At 41.2% G+C, this 24,884-nt stretch overlaps 1 protein-coding gene across 1 annotated transcript; it reads right to left on the bottom strand.

Moving 5' to 3' along the window:
- Window positions 1-226: 226 nt before the first annotated feature.
- On the bottom strand, window positions 227-15,953 carry pitpnc1b (phosphatidylinositol transfer protein cytoplasmic 1b). The gene is made up of 10 exons (XM_061050339.1): window positions 15,281-15,953; window positions 10,635-10,783; window positions 8,569-8,657; window positions 8,318-8,325; window positions 8,094-8,165; window positions 5,697-5,789; window positions 4,476-4,631; window positions 3,668-3,731; window positions 3,355-3,441; window positions 227-1,857 (listed from the first exon to the last, which is right to left on the bottom strand). Exons 1-10 carry the CDS (start codon window positions 15,326-15,328, stop codon window positions 1,700-1,702), a joined length of 924 nt encoding a protein of 307 aa, XP_060906322.1. The 5' UTR covers window positions 15,329-15,953; the 3' UTR covers window positions 227-1,699.
- Window positions 15,954-24,884: the final 8,931 nt, after the last annotated feature.

The following is a 24,884-nucleotide window of genomic DNA, read 5'->3' as shown; positions in this document are numbered from 1 at the left end:
CTACATGTGGACCAACTGTCTGCCTCTCTTTATGTCCACTGCTGCTGAAACCAGTTCCACAAGGCACACAAGTGTGAAATTGGTGAGTGGATTACGTGTGAGTGCTGTGATATGCCAGCGGCTGGTCCATCTTTACAGCTCAATACTGATCAAACATGGCTGATAATGTGTGCACAGAGTCCATTTTTTTCCGCTTATCCAGCGAGATATCAAGACATCTACTCACTAGAGTGAAATTGTATTTATTGAAAAAAATCCATTACAAAAGACTGTACAGCGTGATTTCAACATGAATTTTCTACTTATTATCAGAAAATTATCAGTTTTCATTCTTCATTAAAACTCAACATTTTTACAAATAAGGCAACAAGAATTGTGTTAGTTCGTTGTTGTTTTTTGTTCATCCCTGATGACGAGAAGCCATTCTCCCCTTAAAGTGTATTACAAAAATTAAGCTAATAGTCTTATAAATGCTCACATCATTGACTTATAATTGAAGTTTATCCATGGCTTGACCCATTTGCAGCCCTCAGCTAAGCGATCAAGGAACCAATACAAAGCCTCACTGCCCTCTATCAATACACCAGGTCTGACCTATTGGCTAAGGTGGAGAGGGGAGCCGATCCATAGCATTGACAGCCTCCATCGTTCTCCTCTGCTTTCTCATTAGATCCACTCCATTAAACTCCTTATGCATCTGTCTGTAGGCTGCTGGCTGGGGGCTGAGAAACAATCGAGAGCCCTGCTGGTGGTCGAGGGGCTCCTCTCTGGCTGAGGAGCTGAGAGAAAGCACTGAGTATTTTCAAAGGCAACAGTAGAAATTGTCTTTGAGCAGGCGCGTAGAGCTTGTGTGTGTGTTTGTGCAGCTTAAACATCATGTGCGAATACTATGTTTGCAAAGGAACAGATAGATATTTCTGCAGGAGTCCTCAGACATTTTTGGGAAATATGCTTATTCATTCTGTTTGAGAGATGGGTTAAAAGATAAATACTGCACTTTTATCAACATGCTAAATATGGAGCTAGCTTCCAGTTAGCTTCCAGTATTTTATCACAAAGACTGGTAACAGGTGGGAGAAGCTAGCCTAGCTATGTCATATGTGTCCAAAATCCCCCCATTAGTACATCAGCAGATGATTTATTAATGTTTGGTTTTGATGTTTAAAACATCAATTTAGTAATTACGGTAATTTAGGGGATTGATAATTAACCACCATCAAAATGTCATTTTTATACTCATTCTTATGTGTATATTAATCCAACAAGAAACAGTTTATGTGAACTTTTGAAATATTAGTTGGAATATTATTATTTCCTTTGCGCATAACCGAGCTAGCTGTTTTTCTTGTTTCAAGTCTTTTTGCTAATCAAAGTTCACTTGCTAAATGCATTTGCCTTGAATTCAACAGCTACGAATTCAAGTTTTTCAGATTTTGTCAACCGTCTCTCCCCAAAAGAGGTAACAAATGTTTTCCTCGGTTGGCTGTAGAATGATGTTTAAATCACTGTTTGCATGTGTGTGTTGATGTCCGAGAGAAACCTCATATGACTCTGTTGACTGTTGACATGGGATTCTGTGTGAAAACAGTATGTGTGTGTGTGTGTGTGTGTGTGTGTGTGTGTGTGTGTGTGTGTGTGTGTGTGTGTGTGTGTGTGTGTGTGTGTGTGTGTGTGTGTGTGTGTGTGTGTGTGTGTGTCATTATTCTGGGGTGGAGTTGAGGCGAACAGGAGTTTGAGGCCCAGAGGAGGGAGAGGGGTCAGACATTGCCGCTGTCGTCACTCCCATCTTCTTCAGGGAACGCTCGTCTGTCACTGAGATGGAGCGAGAAAAAACAGGACGAGGGGCAGCTGCCGGGCCTGAAATAAACAAATAGATAGACATATTTACAGACAGACAGACAGATATATAAATTAATTGTAGATAGATTAGTCGTTTCTTTTTAATTTATCCACAATTCCTCTTCTCCACATGCCGTGCTAATAAAACGCATTGAAATTGAAGTTTAGAGACTGAGAGATGAAAGACACAAAGAAAAAAAGAAAGATGTTTTTCACTTAAATGTAAGAAAAAGTAGAAGGAAAAAAAGAAAGAGAAAACATCCAAAGAGGCACTGAGCAGAAAAGGAACAGAAGGACTCTGTGTTTGAGTTTTCACTTAATGAGAGTATACTTAAGACCTGTGTCGTACACTTAGATGCACATTATCTAAATCCCTTATTCATATTCACCTCACACTTCCGACTTTTTATTAGACTCTCTGGAGTAAATGACATCCATTTACTTTTATTACAGCGGATGAATGAAAATTGTGTGCAGGGCTATGCAGAGATTAGCACAGTAGCAGCGTTTGGCCTGTAGGGGGTCATGGCGGTGCAGCAAGCTGCAGCAGGTTGAGCAATGACTGCAGATTTGTTGCAGCTTGATATCTCTCATCATCACACACAGAGGGGGAGAGTGAGAGAGCAGGCAGAACGACGCTACAGGCCATATTGGGAATTCTACCTTTGATATGTCTCCCATCAAGCTGAGGTTCACCAGACCAACCAGCAGGGGGCAGGATTACCATGCACACACACACACACACACACTCACGCACATGCACACACAACACACAGCACATATGCCCAGACATAGACCCCCACCAGGGCTGACATTTGCAGCTAAGTGCTGCAATAGCTGGTTATTTATGTTGAAAGGCGATGGTGATGGGGAGAGTTCAGCAGGTGGCTGCATTACACTGTTTATCAGAGCGACGCAGTGGCATTATCACTTCATGAGCAAGCCTCCACTCTTTCCTCCCCCCCCCCCACTCTACATCTGTCTTTTTCTGGGCTCACACCCTCTGCTTCTCCCTTCTTGCTGCTCCTTGTGTAGTGAAATGCCTCCTGACTGCTCTTCTCTCTCTTTCTTCCCATCCACAGATGTACACTAGCCATCTGGGCACTTGTAGGGCATAACTCCGGCACTAGTGCTGCAACCAGCCTGGGTTCAAGCCTGTCAGCATTAGCAAGTTATTCATTCAAAGTTTTATGCAGTCTGTGGACAAGAATGGATATCATAGAAAGCTTAACATGTACAGAATACTTGTTCAGATTTGTTGTTAGTTGGTAATGAACTAAAAAGCCCATTTAGCCTCTCTGTACATCTCAGGCTGCTTATGATGCTGGAATTAAATCCAAGAATTACTGTGCAGCACAAATATACATTTCAAACCTTAATCTCAATCTCTTTCTATACATTCAAAGCTCTCACTTTTCCATCCACATTTGCTCCTCACCCCATCAACCCTGTGTTTACCCTCCTCTTTGGTATTTCAGTATAGTCAGGAGTATAGGTCAGGAGCTGTTACCTCACCTGCGTTGTTCTGGCTTGATTTGACTTTGCAGTTGGTCTTCTCTTGCATCGCCTTCTCAAACTCTCTCACCTCCTCCAAGCTCAGGCCTGTGGGGAGACAAATGTACACAGAAACACACACACAAGCACACACACACACACACACACACACACACAGCATGTATCATAGCGGAGTATGAATTATGAATTCACTGTTACATAGTGTATTGAGGTTACAGTCATATTTAGAGTACAACCAAGTACAACAGAATTGCTCTGGATGTTGTTTTTGCAATATGTAAAATGTTGCAATGTGCCTGTATTTCTAACCCACCATGCCATTCATCTATCCACGCTACAGCTTGCCTGTGGCCAACCAGAAGAATGTCCTGAATGTTCTGAAATGAAACAGGAGAATAAACAAATAGTGCTTTGAATTTGGATGTTTGCAGGTGTTTTAGAATAACATACAACACACAGCATTATGTATCAGTTTGGCACTTAAATGTTAGCTTTAGTCAAAGCCAAAGCTACTTTCCTGGAAACGCTTCTGCTAACTGCAAAAACGAAAGGGGAGTTGCCAGTTTTGCTCTCTCACACCGCAAACATATGATTGACAAGTTTATCTTGTTCCATCATCCATCACTGTGTGTAACCTGTTTTGTTTTCTGCGCATGAAGAAGAGAGGCCCTTTGTCTGTGTTGATGCATAAAACAATACATTGACTTTCCTAGAAAGAAGAAGAATAGGACCTAATGGCGGATCCCATTAAACGGAGTACAGAGGTCATTTAAGGCTAACAGCCTTCTTGGCAGTGATCTTGGTAGTTATAATAATGTCTGAAAAATTATGCGCTAATGATTTATTTGTGTCAAACTTCAACACATAGCACACTCAATAGACCAATCATAACTGATTTATCATCATTTTACTGTAAACCTACAAAGTGAGAAACTCCAACTTAAAGAAATCACTGTTTGAAAGAAGTAGGGTATACTTTATCAAATTCAATTAGCTGTAAATTCATTTTTTCTCCACCTTCCAGTACACCTTTAAGGGCTCCTGACATAACGGATCATATCCTCATCCGACTGTCTTTATATTTGGGAAAGGGAGTGATGGGAGTAAAAGCTCTGTCTCACTCTGTGGATGAACTCCTCAGTCCTGGTCTGGAAGCCGTACACCTCAAAGCTGCACTGCACCCTCTTATAGGAGCACATAACAGGCTTGTGCTCCTCTCTCCAGCCTTTTCCCAGAGGCCCCCGGCCGGTTTTACTGGACTGCCAAAGACTCAGGTCCTGCACAGAGCAAACAGTCTACACGTTATTTGCTGAATCTGCAAAAAAAAAAACTTTGGCCCTGTGAGTCGTCTTCAGGGAGAAACTATAGATGTTTACTGCTTTTGTGTACCTCCAGTGTGTTTGTGTGTGCAATGTGGCGGTGCAAGTAGAATGTTGCTCAACACAGCCCATAAGAGGAAAGTGTGATAACACACATTAGGCAACTGTGACAAAAGGATGATTGGAAAGTGTCTGTGATTTTATGTTCTCACCGTATCACCTCATCCAACAGATTGGTGTGTTTGTGTTATGTTTTTTTTGAGTGTGCATGCATTGTGTGTTTGTGTATGTTCATGCTTCTGTTTTGTTGATGTACACTTATCTGCAATTTTCTGTGTCTGGCCTGCAAATTGACCTTTATCTCTGAGGATTTAAAGGGAGTAAAGGCGTGTAAAATATTGGCTGGGAGGACATGAACATAGGCAGATTAAAAAGGAGTGTGTGGGTGTTTTACTCCTTTCAGGAGAAAAACACAAGACAGTTCAGCAAAATCAGTCGAACATTTTTCAGAAATACTGTACACCTTTGTTTTGTGTACATTAGATGATTCACAGCTCTATCATATCAGTTCACTTAATATGGAGCCAGGGCCTGAAGGTGATTAACTCAGATTCTCCTAAAATAAACACTTGAGTGAACAGCGAGCCTTGTTGTAAACAAAACTGAAAAAAAGATTTGAGGTTTAAGTTCCACACTTTTAGCTTGAGAAAATGAAGTTGTAACATGAAGAGGTTTTAACATGTTTATTTTAAAACACTGAAAACCACCAGGCCAGCACTTTCCCCACTCCGACTCTTAATGATCAGCTGGGCTGATTGTCACCAGATATGACCTCACTACTTTTAATGCAGATACATGTGTTATCATTATTTTACTTTAATTATATTTCAAGATATTCTGAACTAATCTTCTAAGGCAACACTCGACTTTTCCCATGACAGTTGTCAATCTAAACAAGGCTGTACAATCATTTGTATTTATCTGTTTTGATAGCGCATGCCCTTGTAACAGTACAGTATGTACCTCTGATTCTTTGTAGTGCTTTTCCGGGATGGGGTCACTCAGGATATCCAGGAAACTCACATTCTTTTCCGGGGTTGGAGTGTCCCCAAACACCTACAGCCAAACAGATGGAGGAGGTCATACAGTATAATGAGCACAGACACACATACATAAACTGATACTCTCACACACATACAGTCACTCACTCAGTGGATGGGAGTAGATGAGTAACTGTGTAGAAAACTGAGGTCACACACCATAACACCCCTCACTATATCCTACCCTGAGGCCCTTGGAGCAAATCACAGTGGAGCAAAGAGGAGAGCACAGACAAAGAGAGCAGAGGAGGGGGAGACAAGGAGGAATAAAAAAAATAAAAACAAGGACGTATGGGGGATATTAAAGAGAGGGGAAAAGAAGAGTTATGAGAGGAGAATACACTTTTCCTTGAGAGAGAATGAAGGGAGACCTGGGAGAGTGCACCTTTATCTGACCTTGTTTAAAATGTGCTCTAAAGCCTCGCTCAAGTTGTTCATTTCACAGTTGAAAACTAACAAATAAGAAAAACCCGCTGTAAGATAAGAGCAGGCTACGCTCCCGTGGTGCTGTTGTTGGTCCGTGTCTCCCCAAGGTTCCTGTTCGCTCTTATGGAATGTGTTGCAGCATCTGCATTGTGTTGCTTCTCAGTTTGTGTTCAGGGCATGACGCTCATCATGTTTTCCTCATATTTGTCTCTCTTTGTGTCTGGTGTTGTTTTTCAAAACAAAACAAAGACGGTGGAGGAGGATACATTCAACAATGAAAAAAAAAAGAAGACGGATATCACACTGTAAAAATACTCCATTACAAATAAAAATCATTCATTTTTAAATGTTAGTACATTAAAAATATGAACAGTGCTTCTTAACAGCCAGCAGTCAAATAAAAGCGGTGTATTAAAAATTGGCCAACCGAACATTTCCAGGCCAGTCTCAAAAACAGCCTGGGGACAAAAAAAGAGGGGGAATAAACTCAGGGTGGCTTTTATATTATGTACATGCACACCAAGGATAGTTAATTCCACAGTTTAATTATGTTATTTTCAGTATTAAACTGTTCCAGATTACTTGTGTAATGTGTTGGGTTCTCAGTCACTGCATGTGTCTACGTGTTAATGTGTCAGACAAACTGTTTTAAAGTGACATACATGTGGCAGCAGCTACATTTAAAGGTCCTGTATGAGTTTTCCACAATACATTACTGGGAGTGTTTCATAATAAAAGCCCAGTGAAGGAGCAATTACATTAACAGTACTACAGTAAAGGGAGAAAATGAAATATGGGGTGAAAAAAAAACCCTGACCTTTTATACAAATCAGGCAGCGGGAATGAGAAATAATAAAGGCTCTTCTTCAATACATGGCTGCTTCAGATAAAAGCCTTCTATACAGCTGAAGTAAAAGGTAGGACATATGGAAAGTAATCAGGAAAATGTTGTTCAAGCACCACAACTTCAATGGCATGATAACTTAAGATTGTTATGAATGGAAATGTAATGTCCATGTAGCATTATTAGGTTTTCTTTGGATGGAAGTGGAGTGTTTTTTAAACTATCTTTTATAGTGAAAAATCCCTTACTGTACATTTCTTTCTCTTATTTTCAACTTTTTGGTTTAAATAAAAAAAATATTATCAACATACAGTAATTACAAGGAAAACTGCCAAAAACACAACGAAAACAATTTCAGCTCTCCTTGTACTGTTTGAAATTTTAATCTTTATCAAAGTCTTGTCATTTTTTAAGCAAGAGGTTTTATTTGTACAAACTTATTTCTAAAGAACATTGTGACAGTAAGGTAAAAATGACAATATCTTCCTCTTATTGGTAATGTAGAGAAACATATAGTGGCATTGATAGAAGGCAAAGTACCTCAGATAGTACAGTTCTGAGTTAGTGTACTTTTCACCACTGACCTATGAAGCTTTTTACAATGTTGTGTGTCCATCATGCATGATGTGTGTTTGTGTGGAGTTGACTTATACAACACGTAACGGCCTGAAATGAAACAAGATCCACCAGATTTTCTCTCTGTATTTTGACATGTTGACTCTTGTTGCCTCACACCTTCCTCGATTACACAGCACAGACACAAGGGGCAGACACAGTAGCAATTATTTATGAAGCTTGTGTGTGTATATATGTGTGTGTGTGTATGTTGACTTTGGATAAAATGCAGCCATGCTTAAGGCCACTGCATGAGTGGTTAATAGATCTGCCAATATAACATTCTGTGTTTTCCCTGTTTTCCTAGTAATGGGAACATCAATTGGATGAACTTTTTTTTTTATGTGCCGCAGAGCAAATTGCAATTTCTCCCCTCTCCTTCTTGTCTAATCACTCCATCTTTCGCACTTCTTACTCCCTCTGCGTTATACTCACATTGCTGTTATCGCCGTTGTTGTTCTCGAATCTCGTCTCAATACGGATGGTGAATTTGGGGAGGAATGATACCTGCAGGGTTACAAGAGGTAGAAACGTAGAAAAATGGGTTGAGGGCACAGATAGAGAGAGTGGAAACAGGCTGCAGATTAGATCCACTGATACAGCAAAGAGATGAGCTCTGTTGCATTCATGTACAGTAAATGATGTGTGAGAATACTTACTGAGTACTCTGCAGCACCAGGGACGTTCAATATGGATAGGGAGAAACAGCATTAGTTACTCATACATGCATGAGCACGCAATTACACTCACATACACATTCACGTTACCGCAGGGGAATACACTCATACATAAGGATAAATATTTGATGGTACTTGGAAAACCAGCTGGTAAAAGTAAATAAGTTTTGTGTAATGCATTGAGGTGAAAGTAACCTGATGTTTAACACAAACAAAGGCACTCAAACGCACACCTGTGATTGTGTACGGGTAAAAGTTCCAGGCCTTTTCTGTCACATAGAAGAAACGAGGGACAAACGCTTTAGCCCAGGACGGCAGTTTACTGAAAAGCAAAAGAAAACAGGATGAAAGACGAATCACAGTTAGAGAGTGGAAGAGAAGGAGAGGGGGAGATTATGGAGGGAGACGGAGAGATCGTAAGTGGTTTTTGTGCCATTTATAGCCAGATTACCTGTAGGCTACTCGCACCACTGCGTTCATTTGTGTGACTCATTCCCAATTACACCTGTGGTGATGAATTGTTACTGTAGCTTCTAGGTCACATGTCAGAACATGATTGAGGTAGAATACATTCGGTACTCACTGTACTTATGTATTTGTGTGTGTTAGTGTGTGTTAGTGTGTGTGTGTGTGTGTGTGTGTGTGTGTGTGTGTGTGTGTGTGTGTGTGTGCGCGCGCGTGTGTTCCAATGTATCTTTACTAATGAGGACCAAATGTCCCACAAGCACAGAAAGATTAGGAAAATCCTCCACAGTGAGAACATTTCTTTACTTCTCTAGGAGTTTATTTTAGGATTAGGCCTTGGGTTTATAGTGGTGATTAGAATAAGAGTTGAGGTTACATTAGGGTAATGATTGAGGTTAGCTTAGGGTTAGGAAATACATTGAGAGTTAAAAGAGATTTTGGCTTTTTTTTTTTTTTTTTTTTACTGGGAGTTCACTTGAATCACAATTCATTAATTAATGGATTTTCTCCCTGAGCAAAAAGCAAATAAACTCATATAATTTTAGCACAATAACATGAGCACTTCACTCGTGCACATCTTTAAATTCCTGAGATTGAACAATCATTTTAACATATCAGTGATGACATTTCCTCAAACCTCTCCTTGCTTCTTTAATAACAGTAGCTCTTGTGCTGTGTTTGAAAAAAAAAAACACACACCATCATTTTGTGTATTAGCTGTGGGCAGTTAGCTGAGAAGATGCATGCCACTCTCATGTCTTTAATATGATAAATATAAAGCTAAAAAAAAGAGTGTAAATGGCGGAACAACTAACTTGACTAAGGTAACACAAATCCACCTATCTACACTTGTGCTGGACCATATCTAGATTTTAGATATCTTAGGTCAAAGCAGTATAACTTCCTTGAGTCTTTGCAGGTTGCCTGGCAACTGCTCTAAGCTAACAAGGAGTCCAGCAAAGACCCCCATTAAACATAAAACTGTTGTTCTTTAAGAATTTTGTACAGATTAAAAGATCCACTTCTGGGAAGTGCTTGTAGAATTGTGTACTCCTTGGTTAGAGCCACGCTGACATCTATGCTAAGTAAGGCTAACAGCTACTACATATTTATTGCACAGACAAAAAACTGTACTCAAATTATCTTCTCATCCAACTGAAGCAAAATCCCCAATGAACTGAAATATTCAGAAAATTAACTAATAAAAATGTTCTTATATCTGCTTCCAACTACAGCCTATAATGCATCATAATGAAAACATTCATCACTTGTTCAGAACAGTTTTAGAGGGTGTTAAAGTAAAACGTCATCATTTGAATGAATAAACCTAAAATTAACCATCAATAAAAAGCATTATGTCTATCATTTCTTATGAGCAAACATGGTTACAGTTTGACAACAGAGGAATGACAATCCTAAAAATTCTCAAGTATGCTGCAATAGCGATGACGTGGACGTGTTTGTCTCAGCTGGAAGTCAACCATACCACTTGAAGGATTTTCTACAAGATGAGCTCATGGTATGATAACAGCTCTCCTGTAACCTCACAGTACAGGACTCAACATGTTCCAGGCTGTGGGGACTTGGACTTTGGATGGGAGAAGGTTACTCTGCACTGCGAGCGTTACTGTGTTGAACCATTTTATTGCCTGTCAGTCAGACCTGAGGCTGCTAACCATAGGACGTAAAGCTTTACAGTGATGTAAGCGATCAAAGATCAATCCCTATCAGTTATCATAATGACAGAGCTGACAACATAAGGATAAAAGCTTAGGGTGGTAATAGCCAGAATTATGAGTCTAAGTACATCATTAGTATGGCTGCATTATACTACCTGCTGAGGTAGATTCTCTTCTCGGTCAGCTGTCCCTGTCCATGCTGGGGGTGAATATCCGTTTCATTCGTCACCACCTCCACCCCTTCTCCTCCACCACTTTGCTCACAGCTGTGCTTACTGATCATATACAGCTGCCCGATCCTGTACTGGAACCAGAGAAGAAGTGTAGGATGGGGGTTATGGTGGATATGGATGGGGATTGGTCAAAGAAAGTGAAAGAGAAAACAAGTTGTGGTGAGAAAAAAACAAAAGCAAAACAAGAAGCCAAATTAATTTCACAATCCTCAACATGCCATCCAAAGTGAATGAGTGTCCCTTTCAACAACACAGCGCTGCTTGATGGTGGTGGTCCATACAGGGACATTTTTTAAATAGGCTGACAGGCCCTTATTTTCGTCTTTAATGTATTGTAATGATACCATGACACTTTTAAAAGACCCATAGACTGTATAAAGGAGGTAGACTTTGCCACAAAGATGTCACACAGTCAATGTCAATCACCGTCTTTTTATTTTTGTTTCAGAAGTTTCCATGTTTGTGTGAAAGGGCGGATATAAATTGCTTAGCCTTTAACCTGATTGAGAGATTGCCCATTTCTATCACAAGGTAGCGAGGCCTCGCAGCACCCTGCACATCGTCTATTTCATTCTAAATGACAAAGTAATTTACAAAGTGATGAACATAACAGGTTGAAAAAGACTTGAAACCATAAACAAATTAAAACATGTTTTAAATCAAACTAGATGCAGAGTTGTTTTCTCATAGACTCCTATGCCAGTGGACTTGTTTTTCTAACTACTAGAGATCCCCCCTGCTGGCAAAAAGAAGGAATGCAGGTCACTCAAACCCTCGACTTCTTTTACAGTCCCTGGAAAAGAAAAACACTTTTCACCTCTTGTGATTTGAAGGTTTAAATCAAGAGTGATTATTGCTTTATCTTGCTTAAGGTTTGAATTTGTTGGTTTGATATTTCTGCTGCTTTGGAGGCTAAAGCTACCTAATGCTATAACTGCAGTCCGACAAGGACTCGGGTTCTTCTTTAAACAAAATTCAAGCATTCAGCACCAACCCATAGCTGAATTGTTGTTCAGAAATCTCTTTTTAACTTTTGGAATTCGTCCACATACTTTTTTGGGAAAACGGACCATCCTTTGTTGCTCTTCAAAATGTTTCTTTCATTTTCTGTTTAATGCTCTCTCTGAGTTTTTCCTGTTTCGAGTAGATGTTTTAAGATGCAGCTTGACGTGCATGCTGTACACATTTTTTAAGCTCCTTGATGCAAATTTGCGATTAGAGGGTAGGTAAGTTAAATGACTTGACTCAAAATGTAAGAAGCAGTTTAAGTTAAAAATATCCCACAAGATTTGGCGCTAAGATAAAAAGGACTTGTTGGGGACTTCAATTACAAAAAATCTACTCAGGTCTTATCAATGAACCGCACACTCCATTGGGGAAATGATTACAACCATCAGCCACTAAGCAGAAGTATCTGGTGAGGGTTAGGATAGAAAAATCTCCTTGCAGCACGTTCAGCAGTGAGTGCTGCTTCAGTTCAGACTTACTGTATTCGCTCTGAATAGTAGTTTGCTGTGTATAAAGATTAACCTCAAGTGACCATATCAGACGTCAAACTCTAATTTAGCCAGTGTGTGGGAATGCATGGTGTCTAAATTAGGGGGGGATTTGTTTTTCTGCTGCAGCCCTAGTTTTTGCTCGATACTGATGAGGCTGGATAAATATTTTCTAAAGAGGACGAGGCCTTTGGGCATGTGGATGAGCTCAGCCTGACAGAATCCCTTTTCCCCTCTCAGACAATGCACAAATCAGATGCTCTATACAATAACACTTCATTATTTGCACCCACTGCTATTTTCAGACTTTTTCTCCTTAACACTGTGTGTCTATGTACACTTTTTTCGTTTACTTTAATTGCAAATCATTCAGTGAAGTTTGTTTTCAAGTTATTATAGAAGCAATAAAATTATACTTTAAAAGAACAGAACTGTTCTGCGGTGGCCACCACAATGTAATCCATTGTGATGGCCTATATTGGTGTGCAAGTACAGCATTGTTTTAATTAAAAACACAAACAGAGAAAGATGGGGAGAAAGTGAGAAAGAGGAGGGCAGATTTCAGTTTTCCATCCTTCACTGTTGTCTGCTGACATCAATGTGACACTCCTCCTACTTGTTCCAATTACGGTAGAATGTCAACATTCAATATTTACTTATTGGGTATTCATGGGGCTTAATTAATCAAAGCGATGGGTGCTTAGCAGACTATGGAGCAGTGAGTCATTCACACAAACAGGTTGTGAATCTTTCTGACTTCCTAGACACCTAATCTAAGCAGGAAGTTGAAAAGACTTATCTCGCCTTAAATCACTGTTCAATAGGACTACCGTGAATGGCTGTGATGAATGATATATTGAGAAACTCATTTCAGACACATTTGGCATGCCTTTTCCTCCTTCTGTCTTTAAATTAGAAGGCCAGGATAAGTTTACAAGCCGTGAGTTTGTCATAAATTCCTGAGAAGTGTAAATATAGCTCATCTTTGTGGGCTGGAGCCTCTGCAAATAGTGTCAATGTGACGGGCATGGAAAATGAAAGAATTTATGATTAAAAGGAAGCACAGCTCAAAGCCACTGTTGTTATTACCAATGATAAAATGCTCAGAGCAAAGACTTGTATTTGTTATGCAACACTAGATCTGTCTGCTGACAACAAAAATAAAACGGTTTTATGCAAAATACGAATATAACTGAATATTTGAAATTGACGTAGTTAGTATTCAGCTCCAAAGGATCTTTAGCCTCAGTCCTAAATAAAAATCATCACAGATCAAGCCCATCAAGCGGTGAAGAACAGTGCCTATAAAAAGTTTCATAGACCTCATGTGTCATGGGCATAAGGTTGAATCAAATTAGATGACTTCCTTTTTAGACGTCAAACCAGGAAAATAATATCCACGTGGTTTGTAAGGTGGGGGCAGATTTTATGCCAATTTCTTGTTCTGTGACCTCTACATCTCCTGTGTTAATATCTGTGGTACCGTCTAAAAGGGATCGATACTTATGCAAACATGAATGCTAGCATGTATAGATTACTTTCCATGATATATCTCTTCTAATTTGAGTAGGGAAAAACATGAAAACCCTGCACCAGTATATTCAGGCATGTTCTGATATTCTGCAGCCATTTCGCAAGTATTTTGATTATCCATTCATACAAAATAGGCTGTTGTCAGATTTAAGTAGGACATATGACTGTTGAGCTGGAAATGTCACATTAAACACATTTAATTCTTCTCATATTTGGCTAGCATAGTTTGATAGCATTGTATAGCATTTGCATTTTGACCAATGACAAACACTTGGTACCCTTTATATTATTGATCGGATGATTTTATAGTACCTGAGCATTCTGATTGTGGAGATGGCATGTGAAAACTGACCAAAATCACATGTGATAAAGAAAGCAGGAAGGAGCAAGGAATGTTTTTGTTTTTTCCTTTCTGCAAAACTAATGAATTGGGATTATAATTAACTGTTGCAAAGGGAACAACACTGATGTTACAGGTAGAATGATGGGATAAGCACATCTGAGTACCTTCAATTGTGTCCTCCTCTGTCTTGTACAAACACAGAACGATGTGGTATCAGTGTCTTACTCAAAGACATTTTCCACCTGTGCTCATGAAGATTTGGAGATGGAAACCTGATCTTGCTAACCTACTTTAACACCTAAGCTAAAGCCTTTACCTGCCACCTCATTGAACATTCATTCACACAGCTGAGCTGTATTGTGTTACAGACTATTTACAGTCTATGGTTACAGAAGTACCGGGGTATTTTTCATATCTGCAAATCAACAATATTTGCTTTTAAAAATGAAGCGAGGGTTAGGACATCGTTAATGGTTTGGACTAAGGTAAGAGTAATGATATGATTGTGCCTTAAATAAGCTGCACTTAAACTTACATTACATTCAGGGAAAAGAGGATTTGCTGCAAGCTCACGTTTCTGTCTGCTGTGTACTGATACCGTAAATCCTATTTTGGACTGCTATTTGTCACTGTCATTGTTGTGGTAACAGGTAGAATTGAAGGGAGGGGGGAGGATGGTACAGGAGGTGATGAGGACATTCCTTCTGAAGGGCACTTTGGTGCATATCTCCAGAGTCAACCCACCTTTTCTCTCCTGCAGGATCTCCTTTGTTTACTAGCCTGCAGGCCGAATGCCTTTGTTTAAGTTTAGGTCCTGTGGAAACCGTAACCAGTCTGACTAGTTTTGCTCGGAATACTAACGCAAGCGAGGAAAGCGAAGACTAAAACAGAAGGAGAGATAATTTAGACACACTAGTGTTATGATGCCGCTGCTAGCCAGGTGTTGTGCTTTGGCTCCATCAGATAGGCCTGAGCTCGCCAGTGCAGAACATTTCTCGCTGCCCAGCGTGCCAGAGCCCCCACAGAGCCGCCGCAGGAGGTCTGTGCGCTCTGTTGGCACTTTTCTTATCAGCACGTTAACACTTTCAAGATTACAAGTAGAGCTTTCACATTGGAAACAAAACCTTTTGAATTTAAAGCTGTAACAGGGTGTTTGTGTGTGTCTGTGTGTGTGTGGGAAAGACAAACACACTTACCTCATCCACAGTGAGTGGCATACATATGCGGTACTCTTTCATCAACATGGTGCAGTTACACAGAGGACTGTCTTTATGAACTGTGTCTGTGCTTGTGTCTGTCTATCTCAGCTGTCTTGATTGCATTGTAGACAGGCTCAGGCAGGCTACACTACTGCTGGACTGCAGTGACCTCTCTTTTTTTTTCTGACGGTCCTCTTCCTTTGTTTTGCTGATGTCAGTAATCCATGGAGTTAGTCCAGTCCTCTCTGTCAATGAGTATCTGCTGTTTTCTTGCCTTCCTCGCCTCGCTCCCTCCTCAAAGCCTGTTCTTTCTACTTTATTTATTTCTCTTCCTCAATTATTTGCTGAGCTGATTTTTTTTTTAACGTCTCACTTTGTTACTTCTGCTTTTTCCTCTCCTACCTTCTTCTTCTATCCTTTCTGTTTGCAGTTTTCTCTGACTTAGTTTCTGTTTGCTTTTCCTTCACCACAGTGAGAAAGTAGTAATTAGGCGTGAGGCAAGCTGGAAATCCAACCAACTCTACCTGGTCTTTCTCTCCCTGCACCCTGTTTGCTTTGTTTGATTCCCTCCTCAGACTTCTCATGTGTAACCCTTGCTGTCTGCCGAGGCTCCTTCCTCTCACGTTAGCTGCCCTTCGCTGCTTTCGGTTCCTCACAAATTCCTTCGTCTGTTCCCTCCTTATCTCCTTTTTTTCTCTCGCTCGCTCCCTCCCTCCTTCTCTCCCTCCCATAGTATTCACTCCCCGCCCACTGTACTTTACTACCTCCGCACCTGTGTCACCCCCTCCTTTTCTGCCTCCCTCCCTCCCTCCCTCCCTCCGTCCCTCTGATCTTTATCAGTTCCTTCTTCTCTGTCACCGGCGCTGTTTTCATCAACAACACGTTGATTTTTCTTTAACTGGCAACATCAAGTCACACGGTTTGTTAACTCTGGTCTGTGAATTTAAAACACAATCCCTCCCCACACTCAGGTTATGACAGCACTCAGGGGAATATGAATGGCTGACACGCAGGGGTGGTCAGGGTTGGCTGTTGGATTAAATATTACCAGAGCCATGAGAACTTCCATTAAGCACCATGCCAGACTCGCTTATATTGTATTACCTCATGACCTTCAGCCTGGTTTAATTGAATCTGTGTTTAGTCAATGAATGGTGGGATTGAAGCAGTCATAATTTTTCACCCATGTGCGTCCTTGAGTCAGGGGACCACTCTCCTTTTGTGCAGTGATTGGTGATGGTGCCAAGCACATATTGTTGCCTGGCCATCAAATAATAGAAGCAGATGCTTGTGTTTTTTTTTTTGGGTCAGTCTGACGGGGCCAAAACCAATAACCGGCCATGGTTTTTTCTTCCTCTCAGGTGGAATTCACTTTCTTTTCTTGGTGTGTCTCAAGACGAGGGCCAAAGTGGGTCTCTTCTCTGCGTGCCTCAGCTATCATCAGCTCTGAAAACAAATTCCTGGTGGGGTTCGCTCCTATCTTATCAGATCAGTGTTTAGAGAAGTGAAGCCACTTCAGAGAGCTGAGGTGTGCTTTGCTTGTCTCTCCCTGGACACTACGCACACAGAGTTCCAACAGCACACGCATCACAATGGTTTAAGATTATTGGTGGCTGACTTTGATGCGTTCTGATTTAGCACGTTATAAAGTTGATCAATAGATTGGTTTCTTGATTGATTTAAAGACATAACGATTCCTGTAGTCAAAGTCACAGATGGAACAAGTATTTCTGTGTATTTTCACTCTGTAATTGGAGATATAGGAGAGGCAACAGGAAATGAGAACAGAGAGATGGGGAAAATGCAACAAAGGCCCCATTAGCACCTTGTATTAACATGAGGTCTGTATCAGAATAACATCTGATCAAGGGGACCTGGTATCAATGACTGTTCTTATTATCTTGATTCTGCAGTACTGTGATCACAACTCAATATGCAAATTAGTTAGAGATGGTAGACTTCAAGAAAATGAATTCATTCAAGCTAAGACTTGCTAGATACCGATTAGCATTTGGGCGACTTAAGCTAGCAGGAAGAGACAAAGGAAAAGGCACTTCAACTTTGCGGGTAATTGTTTGTAGTTATGAAGTGTTCACACTCTACAGATTACATTTACATTGCTGATCGCCTCCAAATGTGGTACAGCTGATAAACTGCATTAACATGAGTTTTTCTCTGCTCATCCAGGTGAAATACTAAAAGCTGTGCAAAGTGACACCTGTTGTAAATGGGGAACATATTTTGGGATGTAGCGGGATCAAAATAGAGACATAATTTTCAATCTTTTCAAATGGATACTTTTCCAGTCATATTGTAGTGATCATCACTTTGCATTATTGGCTCATTCACTTGCTTTTGAAGAAATCATATTCAATTGAAATTAAATGTTGAGGATCCTAGCAGGCCATATTTTGAGTCCAATAATTCATTTATTCTGGTCACACAAAAACGCACTGATATCTTTTTTTTCAGAATTATGTTTTGTTTCCAATTTTCATTGTTGAATTTTTATTATGAAATATGAGAAGGGATGAAACCATCCTCTTGTTGCATCTGATACTCACTTTCGTTTGAGACGCCCCAGTGTGAGGGTTTTATCACATTTATTTTAGCTTGAAATCAGAGCGAGGCAAGTTTTAAGCTGACATTGTGCCAGAATAAACACTCCGTTCTGTACAATTTCATCTTTCTTCCAAACAACCCTTAATTTCATCATTAGTCCAATTATTCCTTGAAAGTAAAAATTTAAATATTCTGCTTGGTAAACTTGTAAGGTAGAAAACTATGATTCATGTGCACAATAAAAATCTCACTTCAAGAGTGTAACAGCTAAAAGCATTAGTTTTCATCATGAATTTCACAATTCATCTTTCAACACTGACTAAAATTCAGCTGAGGAAGCAGAGCTGTACTCTAACCTGATTGAAACATTTTGAAACTCTCCACCTGGTCAAAGCTGCCCGTCCTTATTTCATGTCCTGCAGGAAGGAAGGAACAGGCGGTGATGGGATTGGAGGGGACTTCATCACGGTGCTTACACCTATCACATCCCCTCACATCATTAAATGAAAAATGAATGGGTGCACTTAGAAAACTGGTGAGGCATTCTTTGACCTCTATGTTTCCTGCCCTGACTGTTCAGGTGGCTGTGAGTGTTTGGTGGAAAGACAATGTGTGTGTGTGTGTGTGTGTGTGTGTGTGTGTGTGTGTGTGTGTGTGTGTGTGTGTAGGTGGCCATATGTCAGTGCAGTGAGCGTAGTGAGCAGTATAGATCTGTATTAAGCTAGAAAAAGAAAGAAGAAGATCATTAACTGGTGGGCCGGCTGCCATCGCTGCATTACTGGCTCTTCGATCTCAAGGTGTTGTCACAAGCCAATGTTAAAGGTTCTCTGGTGTCCCCTCCAAGTGTGTGAATGATGGGACCCCCCCCTCCCACCAGGGCCTGGATTATCGCTGGCTTGGTGGAGGGCACACAGCTGATACAATGCAGCTTACGAGCTCCATGTTGTACACTTCTGAAGTTTGGTAAGAACCAGTATCTATGTGTGAGTGTGTCCAGCTCTTCAGCCTCCATTCCCTTTCAGTCCAATATCACGAGAAGCCCCCCGAATGCCTCTGATCTTTGCTTTGGTCCAATCATCAAAAACCTGAAGCATTTAGGTCAGACTTAAGCTGTACAAAGGGAGAGACAAGAGGAGAGAGAAAAATGACAGTGAGAGACAGAAAAAGTACACATTCCATTATTGTGATCTTTTCCTCAAGTGTCTTAAGGCACAAATGCCACCAGAAGCAACAGACACAGCAGCCGAATACGAGGCTGGATGTTGAGCTAAGATCTGTATGTGTTGTGCAGTGTAATGTGTGTTTATGTGTCGTAAGTGGGTGGGTGGTGGGGGGATCTTTTGTATGTATCCTTATGTGGCTGGATCCTTTGTGTTAAGATGTAAGCTTAGTGTTAATCTTCTTGTAGTTGAGTATCAGGCTTGTGCTAAGACATTGATTGGACCAGCTTCTTAATTGATACCACTGGAGGACTGCCTGCCAGGGGGATCGGGTTTCTGAGTGTGTGTGTGCTTTTTTGGTGTGTTAGAAGTTCGAAGTGAATCCCCCAGTGATCAGGATGAAACAGAGCGCTCACTTATCCTTATCGAATCCCAATCTCTTGTTGTCAGGCTGTGTTCCATTGGGAAACGGGCGCATGCCAGCGAGGAAGACGGGGTCTTAGCCGACATCGTTTGGGGGCTCTAGGAGGCATTCCAGACCACCTCAATCAGAGCGACAACACAACTTGACCAAAGAGAGAGTGCAACTGCTTTCATTAACGTGTCAATGTGTTCACATGAGCCCCTGTGAACACGTTTCTAACGCACGCACGCACGCACGCACGCACGCACGCACGCACACACACACACACACACACACGTCCTGAGACTCCAATTATAAAAAAGAATAATTCATTTGCAGCTTTTCTCCATATTCATGAGCTCAGCAATATGGACTGAATTCCACACATTGTTGAACGTATGTTCCCGGCTGAATTATAGATGTTATTTGAAATTGTTCAGTGTTCTTAAATGTCATCATTAATCTGAACAAGGAACAACAGCGCCGGTTCGTCTCCTCAGAGGAAAATGAAAATGTGTTTGTGTTTCTGCAGAGTTTGTGCATGCAAAGAGAAAGATAAAGGATCCCGAGCTGTTCTATAGCTTGTTTTATTCCTTTGTGTATTTGTGAGTCTAAGAGAGAGAGAGAGAGAAAGAGAGAGAGAGGAGGGCAAGGGAAGGAGAGAGTCTTTATGTTCATTGGAGGCAGCCAGAAGCCAGTGTGTATCTAAAGGCGTTCAGAGCAGAGATGATCAGAGAGTGTGAGTCCGACACATTCATCAGGGCTCTCCGCAGGGACAGCAGTTGAGGCGCACCATGAAGACGGGGGGAAAAAAAAGCCTGTGGACCGAAAAGAAATGAAATAATTTATTCCAGGAGAGGAGAGTGGAGGGGATTTGGAGACAAGTATGTGTGGACGAAGGGGAAGGGCAGAGGAATGGATTAAGGCTGCGTGTAGTGTCTGTGTGCGATAGAGGCTAGCACTGTGGCCCTGAACTTTTTCCCATTCCACACACCACTGCTGAAAGGAAATTCAATTGCCACTTCCCTTCACTTTCTGCCCAGTGTGTGAGAGCTGGAGGAAAAAGGGAGAGAGAGATAGGTTCAGCAGCTGAATGCAAAGTTAATGCACACATACAGCGTAGAATGCAAGGCGAAGGAATTTAAAGGAAGTTGAAAAGGCATCTCTGGCTCTTCTAAAAACTTGGCAGCACCCTATGGCCCCTTCACTCTTCTGCACTGAACTCCTTCCACGCTCTGTCTCCATATTGACTCGCCTTATGTCAAATCCTCATGTCTCTGCTGCTAATACCAAAGAGTCAATTTAGGATCAGAGAGTCATCCAAATAGCCTTGAGCCCAGTTTTATTTTCAAAATAATAACATCCTTTGAATATACAAACATCTATTTAATGAAGTCTTATGTCAAAATTTCAGTTTATTCCCCGAAGCTTGAGGGCTCTTTGTTAAACAACATCCACGCCAGACAGAGGGACTTCTGAGAGGTAGTGAAAGGAAACAAACAGAACGGGGCATTTAAAACAAAAGCGATGTCTACCATTGAACAAGACCATGGGATATATTTCAACAAGTAAATGGGACCATCCCTCGCACGCTGCAGCGATCAAAGCCAAATGTGTGACACCGAACCGTCACATAGCCTGTGGGAACATGCCAAATTCAATTTCAGGTAGAGTATACAGGCAGTCTGTCACCACTCCTCTGAGACACCTGAAGCCTCCTCACAACCTCTCACTCCTCCTTCTAGCTGTCTTTTTGAGTTTCCCTGGGACTTAATTCAACCACAGTATACAATCTTTTGGTGAAGAGAGAAAGGTCATTAAGGTTTAATAATGATGAGTATTTGCAAAATGTTATTTCAGTGGTGAATATAAACAAGACGTGAAATACTCTAAACATCAGTTTATACAGTAAAATTAGCATTTTTCTGTTTTCAACATTCACCTGGGACCAACTGAAAAAGTTTTGTCAGGTTCCCGTTTCTCCTGCCTCTCCTCCCTCATTTCACTTGTTGTCTTTTCTTTGAAAAACCAAGCCTTACCGAGCAAGAAAATTCACATTTCATGTCACTCAGATGTGAAAAACAACTCGTGTCTGAACATGCACCTTCATCACTTCATCACTTTGTTCAAGTCAGAGTCTCATAGCATTTGATTTCTTTATAGATGTGACTGTTTAAGCTGCAGGCCATTTATCTTCATTAGTCGTTTGGATTGAATACTTCAATGAAAAAGAAAATGGAACAAAAAATGGTGGATTTTTCTCAGAATAATGTAATAGCGGACAAACAAATCATATATTTTATTTAAGTAAAAGTGTATATAACACAGAGAAATTACTCCACTGAAATGACAATCTGCTTATTTAAAATAGACTATTAGTCATATAAAAGATAAAAGAAAGTTAGACATATATATATTATATTAAAAACTTAATTCAGGACAAAGGCTCTGACACTGCACATACAATGTAGCAGTTTCCTGTTCAGTTCATTAACCTGGAGCTCATATTAAGTGCTCTTCATGCTGTTGGCTAGTTAATCTTAAACAACACATCATATTGCAAAATGTCAGTATGTAGTTTAAATGTATTTCTTAAAGGTGGAGTCAGTAGCATTGTTTCTTTTAAACACCACATTCAAACTGGGCTCCTCCTCCTGGTCTCATCGTCCCCAGAAGCGCACACTCACTGCAGGGCGTAGTGCAGGGATGGGCAACTTTGGTCACGGCAAGGGCCACATTCAATTAATTCTCCCTGCCAAAGGGCCAAATTGTAGTATACATAAACGATCAATTATGAATCAATTATAAAGAAAAACAATTATGTCTCAAATTTAACTCAACATATGCCAGATCAAATGATCAAATATTAGTATGGACGTATTTCTGGTTTTCATGATTTCATGGCAGATTTTGTCACAGTTTCCAATTCATTGATATGTAAAAATTGACCTGAGGGCCACATTGAGGGTTGATGGGGGCCGCATGTGGCCCCCGGGCCGCCAGTTGCCCACCCCTGGCGTAGTGTGTACGTTACTGCTTGTACCTACACATCAAGCTACTTCAAGCCAGCATAAGCTCAACACCGGTCTTCAGCACCTGCATGTCCAACAGAAAGAACTTCTGCAAGAAAAAGTCAACAGAAGTTTCACGCTCGTTTCAGAATGAGCTTTATACCCTTCATTATTTATGATGATATTTTCTTTTCTTTGCTGCTTCGTAATATTCGGCAGTTTGAACTATGCTGTCATTGGCTGGGGGAAACACATCAGTTCCCCGACCAGAAACGTCCTGAGTCAATTCTACAATTCACTTAGCAGACGCTTTTATCCAAAGTGACGTACATCAGAGAGTAAGTACAACACAAGCAAGGATCTAGAAAAAAGGAAACAATGTCAGTAAGAGCAGACGATCAGCTTTGAGTCTGATTGGACACACAGGTGCTGACAGGAAGTGACCAGAGGCAAAGCACAACATTGACGGCAGTTCTTGAGAGTTCTAATCAGTATAGAAACCATCTTATAAGTCATCGTTATCAAACAAAAACCAACGTCACAACCATCATCATCATCAATAATATCGAGACCATCATCATTAAGTTAGTAGGTATTCATGAAAGAGTTGGGTCTTTAGCTTTTTCTAAAGGTACAGGTACAGAGGGACTCTGCAGATCGAATGGAGTTTGAAAGTTCATTCCACCACCGGGGGGCAACAGAGGAGAAGAGTCTAGTCAGAGACTTAGGACCCTGTTGTGAAGGTTGGATCAGACGCCTTTCATTGGCAGAGCGTAGTGGGCGGGAGGGAGTGTAGACCTGGATGAGAGAGTTAAGGTAAGGAGGAGCTGTTTTTGTCGCTGTTTTGTAAGCGAGTAGCAGAGTTTTAAATTTGATGCGAGCAGTAACTGGGAGCCAGTGTAAGGAGATGAACAGCGGGGTGACATGTGCTCTTTTAGGAAGGTTGAAGACCAGTCGTGCTGCTGCATTTTGTATCATTTGCAGAGGTTTGATAGTACATGTAGGAAGGCCTGCCAGTAGAGAGTTGCAATAATCGATGCGTGATATCACAAGAGCCTGTACTAGGAGCTGTGTAGCGTGTTCTGACAGGTAAGGTCTGATCTTCCTGATGTTGTACAGGGCAAATCGACATGACCGGGCAATCGAGGCTACTTGAACCTTAAAAGTTAGCTGGTCATCAATCATGACACCCAGGTTCCGGGCAGACTTTGTGGTCATGAGTTTGGTTGTTCCAAGCTGGATATTGATCTGTGGTTGCATAGAGGGAGTGGCTAGGATGACAGGTAGCGTTCATTCATCCATTTAGAGATATCAGCAAGGCATGATGAGATTCTTGCAGAGACTGTAACATCGTCTGGCTGGAATGACAGGAAGAGCTGGGTATCGTCAGCATAGCAGTGGTATGAGAAGCCATGAGAGTGGATTATTGAACCAAGTGAGCTTATGTATATGGAGAAGAGAAGGGGACCAAGCACTGTTCCTTGAGGTACCCCTGTGGATAAGCTTTGCGCTTTGGACACTTCTCCCTTCCACGACACTCTAAAGGATCGCCCAGAGAGGTAGGACACGAACCAGCAGAGGGCAGATCCTGAGATGCCAAGTTCAGAGAGCGTGGATAGGAGGATTTGATGGTTGACTGTGTCAAAGGCAGCAGACAGGTCTAGCAGTAATAGAACTGAGGACTGACCTGCAGCTGTGGCAGCTCGTAGTGATTCTGTTACTGACAGTAGTGCAGTTTCAGTAGAGTGACTTAAAGCCTGACTGATTTGGGTCAAACAGATCGTTTCTGGACAGGAACTCAGAGACTTGCTTAAAGACTGTGCGCTCAAGTATTTTTGACAGAAAGGGCAGAAGAGAAACCGGTCTGTAGTTTTCAACCTGGGCTGGGTTTAGTGTGGGTTTTTTGAGCAGAGGGCTGACCCGAGCTTGCTTGAATGCGGTGGGGAACACAACCGTTGACAGAGAGGAGTTGATGATATGCTTAAGTGCAGCATTAAGCGGAGAGGAAATGGTCTGCAGGAGGCTTGATGGTATTGGGTCCAGAGGAAAGGTGGTGGGCCGAGAGTCTAGCACAAGCTTAGAGACCTCATCCTCAGTCAGAGAGGAGAATGAGTCGAGTGAGGCACTTTTGGTTGGTGCCTTTGGACTGATTTGGTCAGGCTCAGAAAACTGGTTACTGATGGTTGCAAGCTTTTCAGTAAAATACGAGGCAAACTTGTCTGGTGTGAACAGATCGGAGGGTGGAGGAGGAGGTGGTTGAAGCAGTGAGTTAAAAGCAGAAAACATTTTTCTTGTATCTGTGGCATTGCATATCTTGTTCTGATAATATGTTGTCTTGGCCGTTTTCAGGCTGGAGGAGAATGAGACAAGTCTTTGCTTATAGTCATTGAGGTCAGCGGACTGTTTGGATTTTTGCCATTTTCTCTCTGCTGACCTCAGCCCTGCTCTTTGCTCTCTTATGACTT

The sequence above is a fragment of the Labrus mixtus genome, chromosome 11 (genome assembly GCF_963584025.1).
Source record: "Labrus mixtus chromosome 11, fLabMix1.1, whole genome shotgun sequence".
Taxonomy (NCBI): Eukaryota; Metazoa; Chordata; class Actinopteri; order Labriformes; family Labridae; genus Labrus; species Labrus mixtus.
Note: the sequence above shows the minus strand (reverse complement) of the source record. Positions and strands in the feature narration are given on the sequence as shown.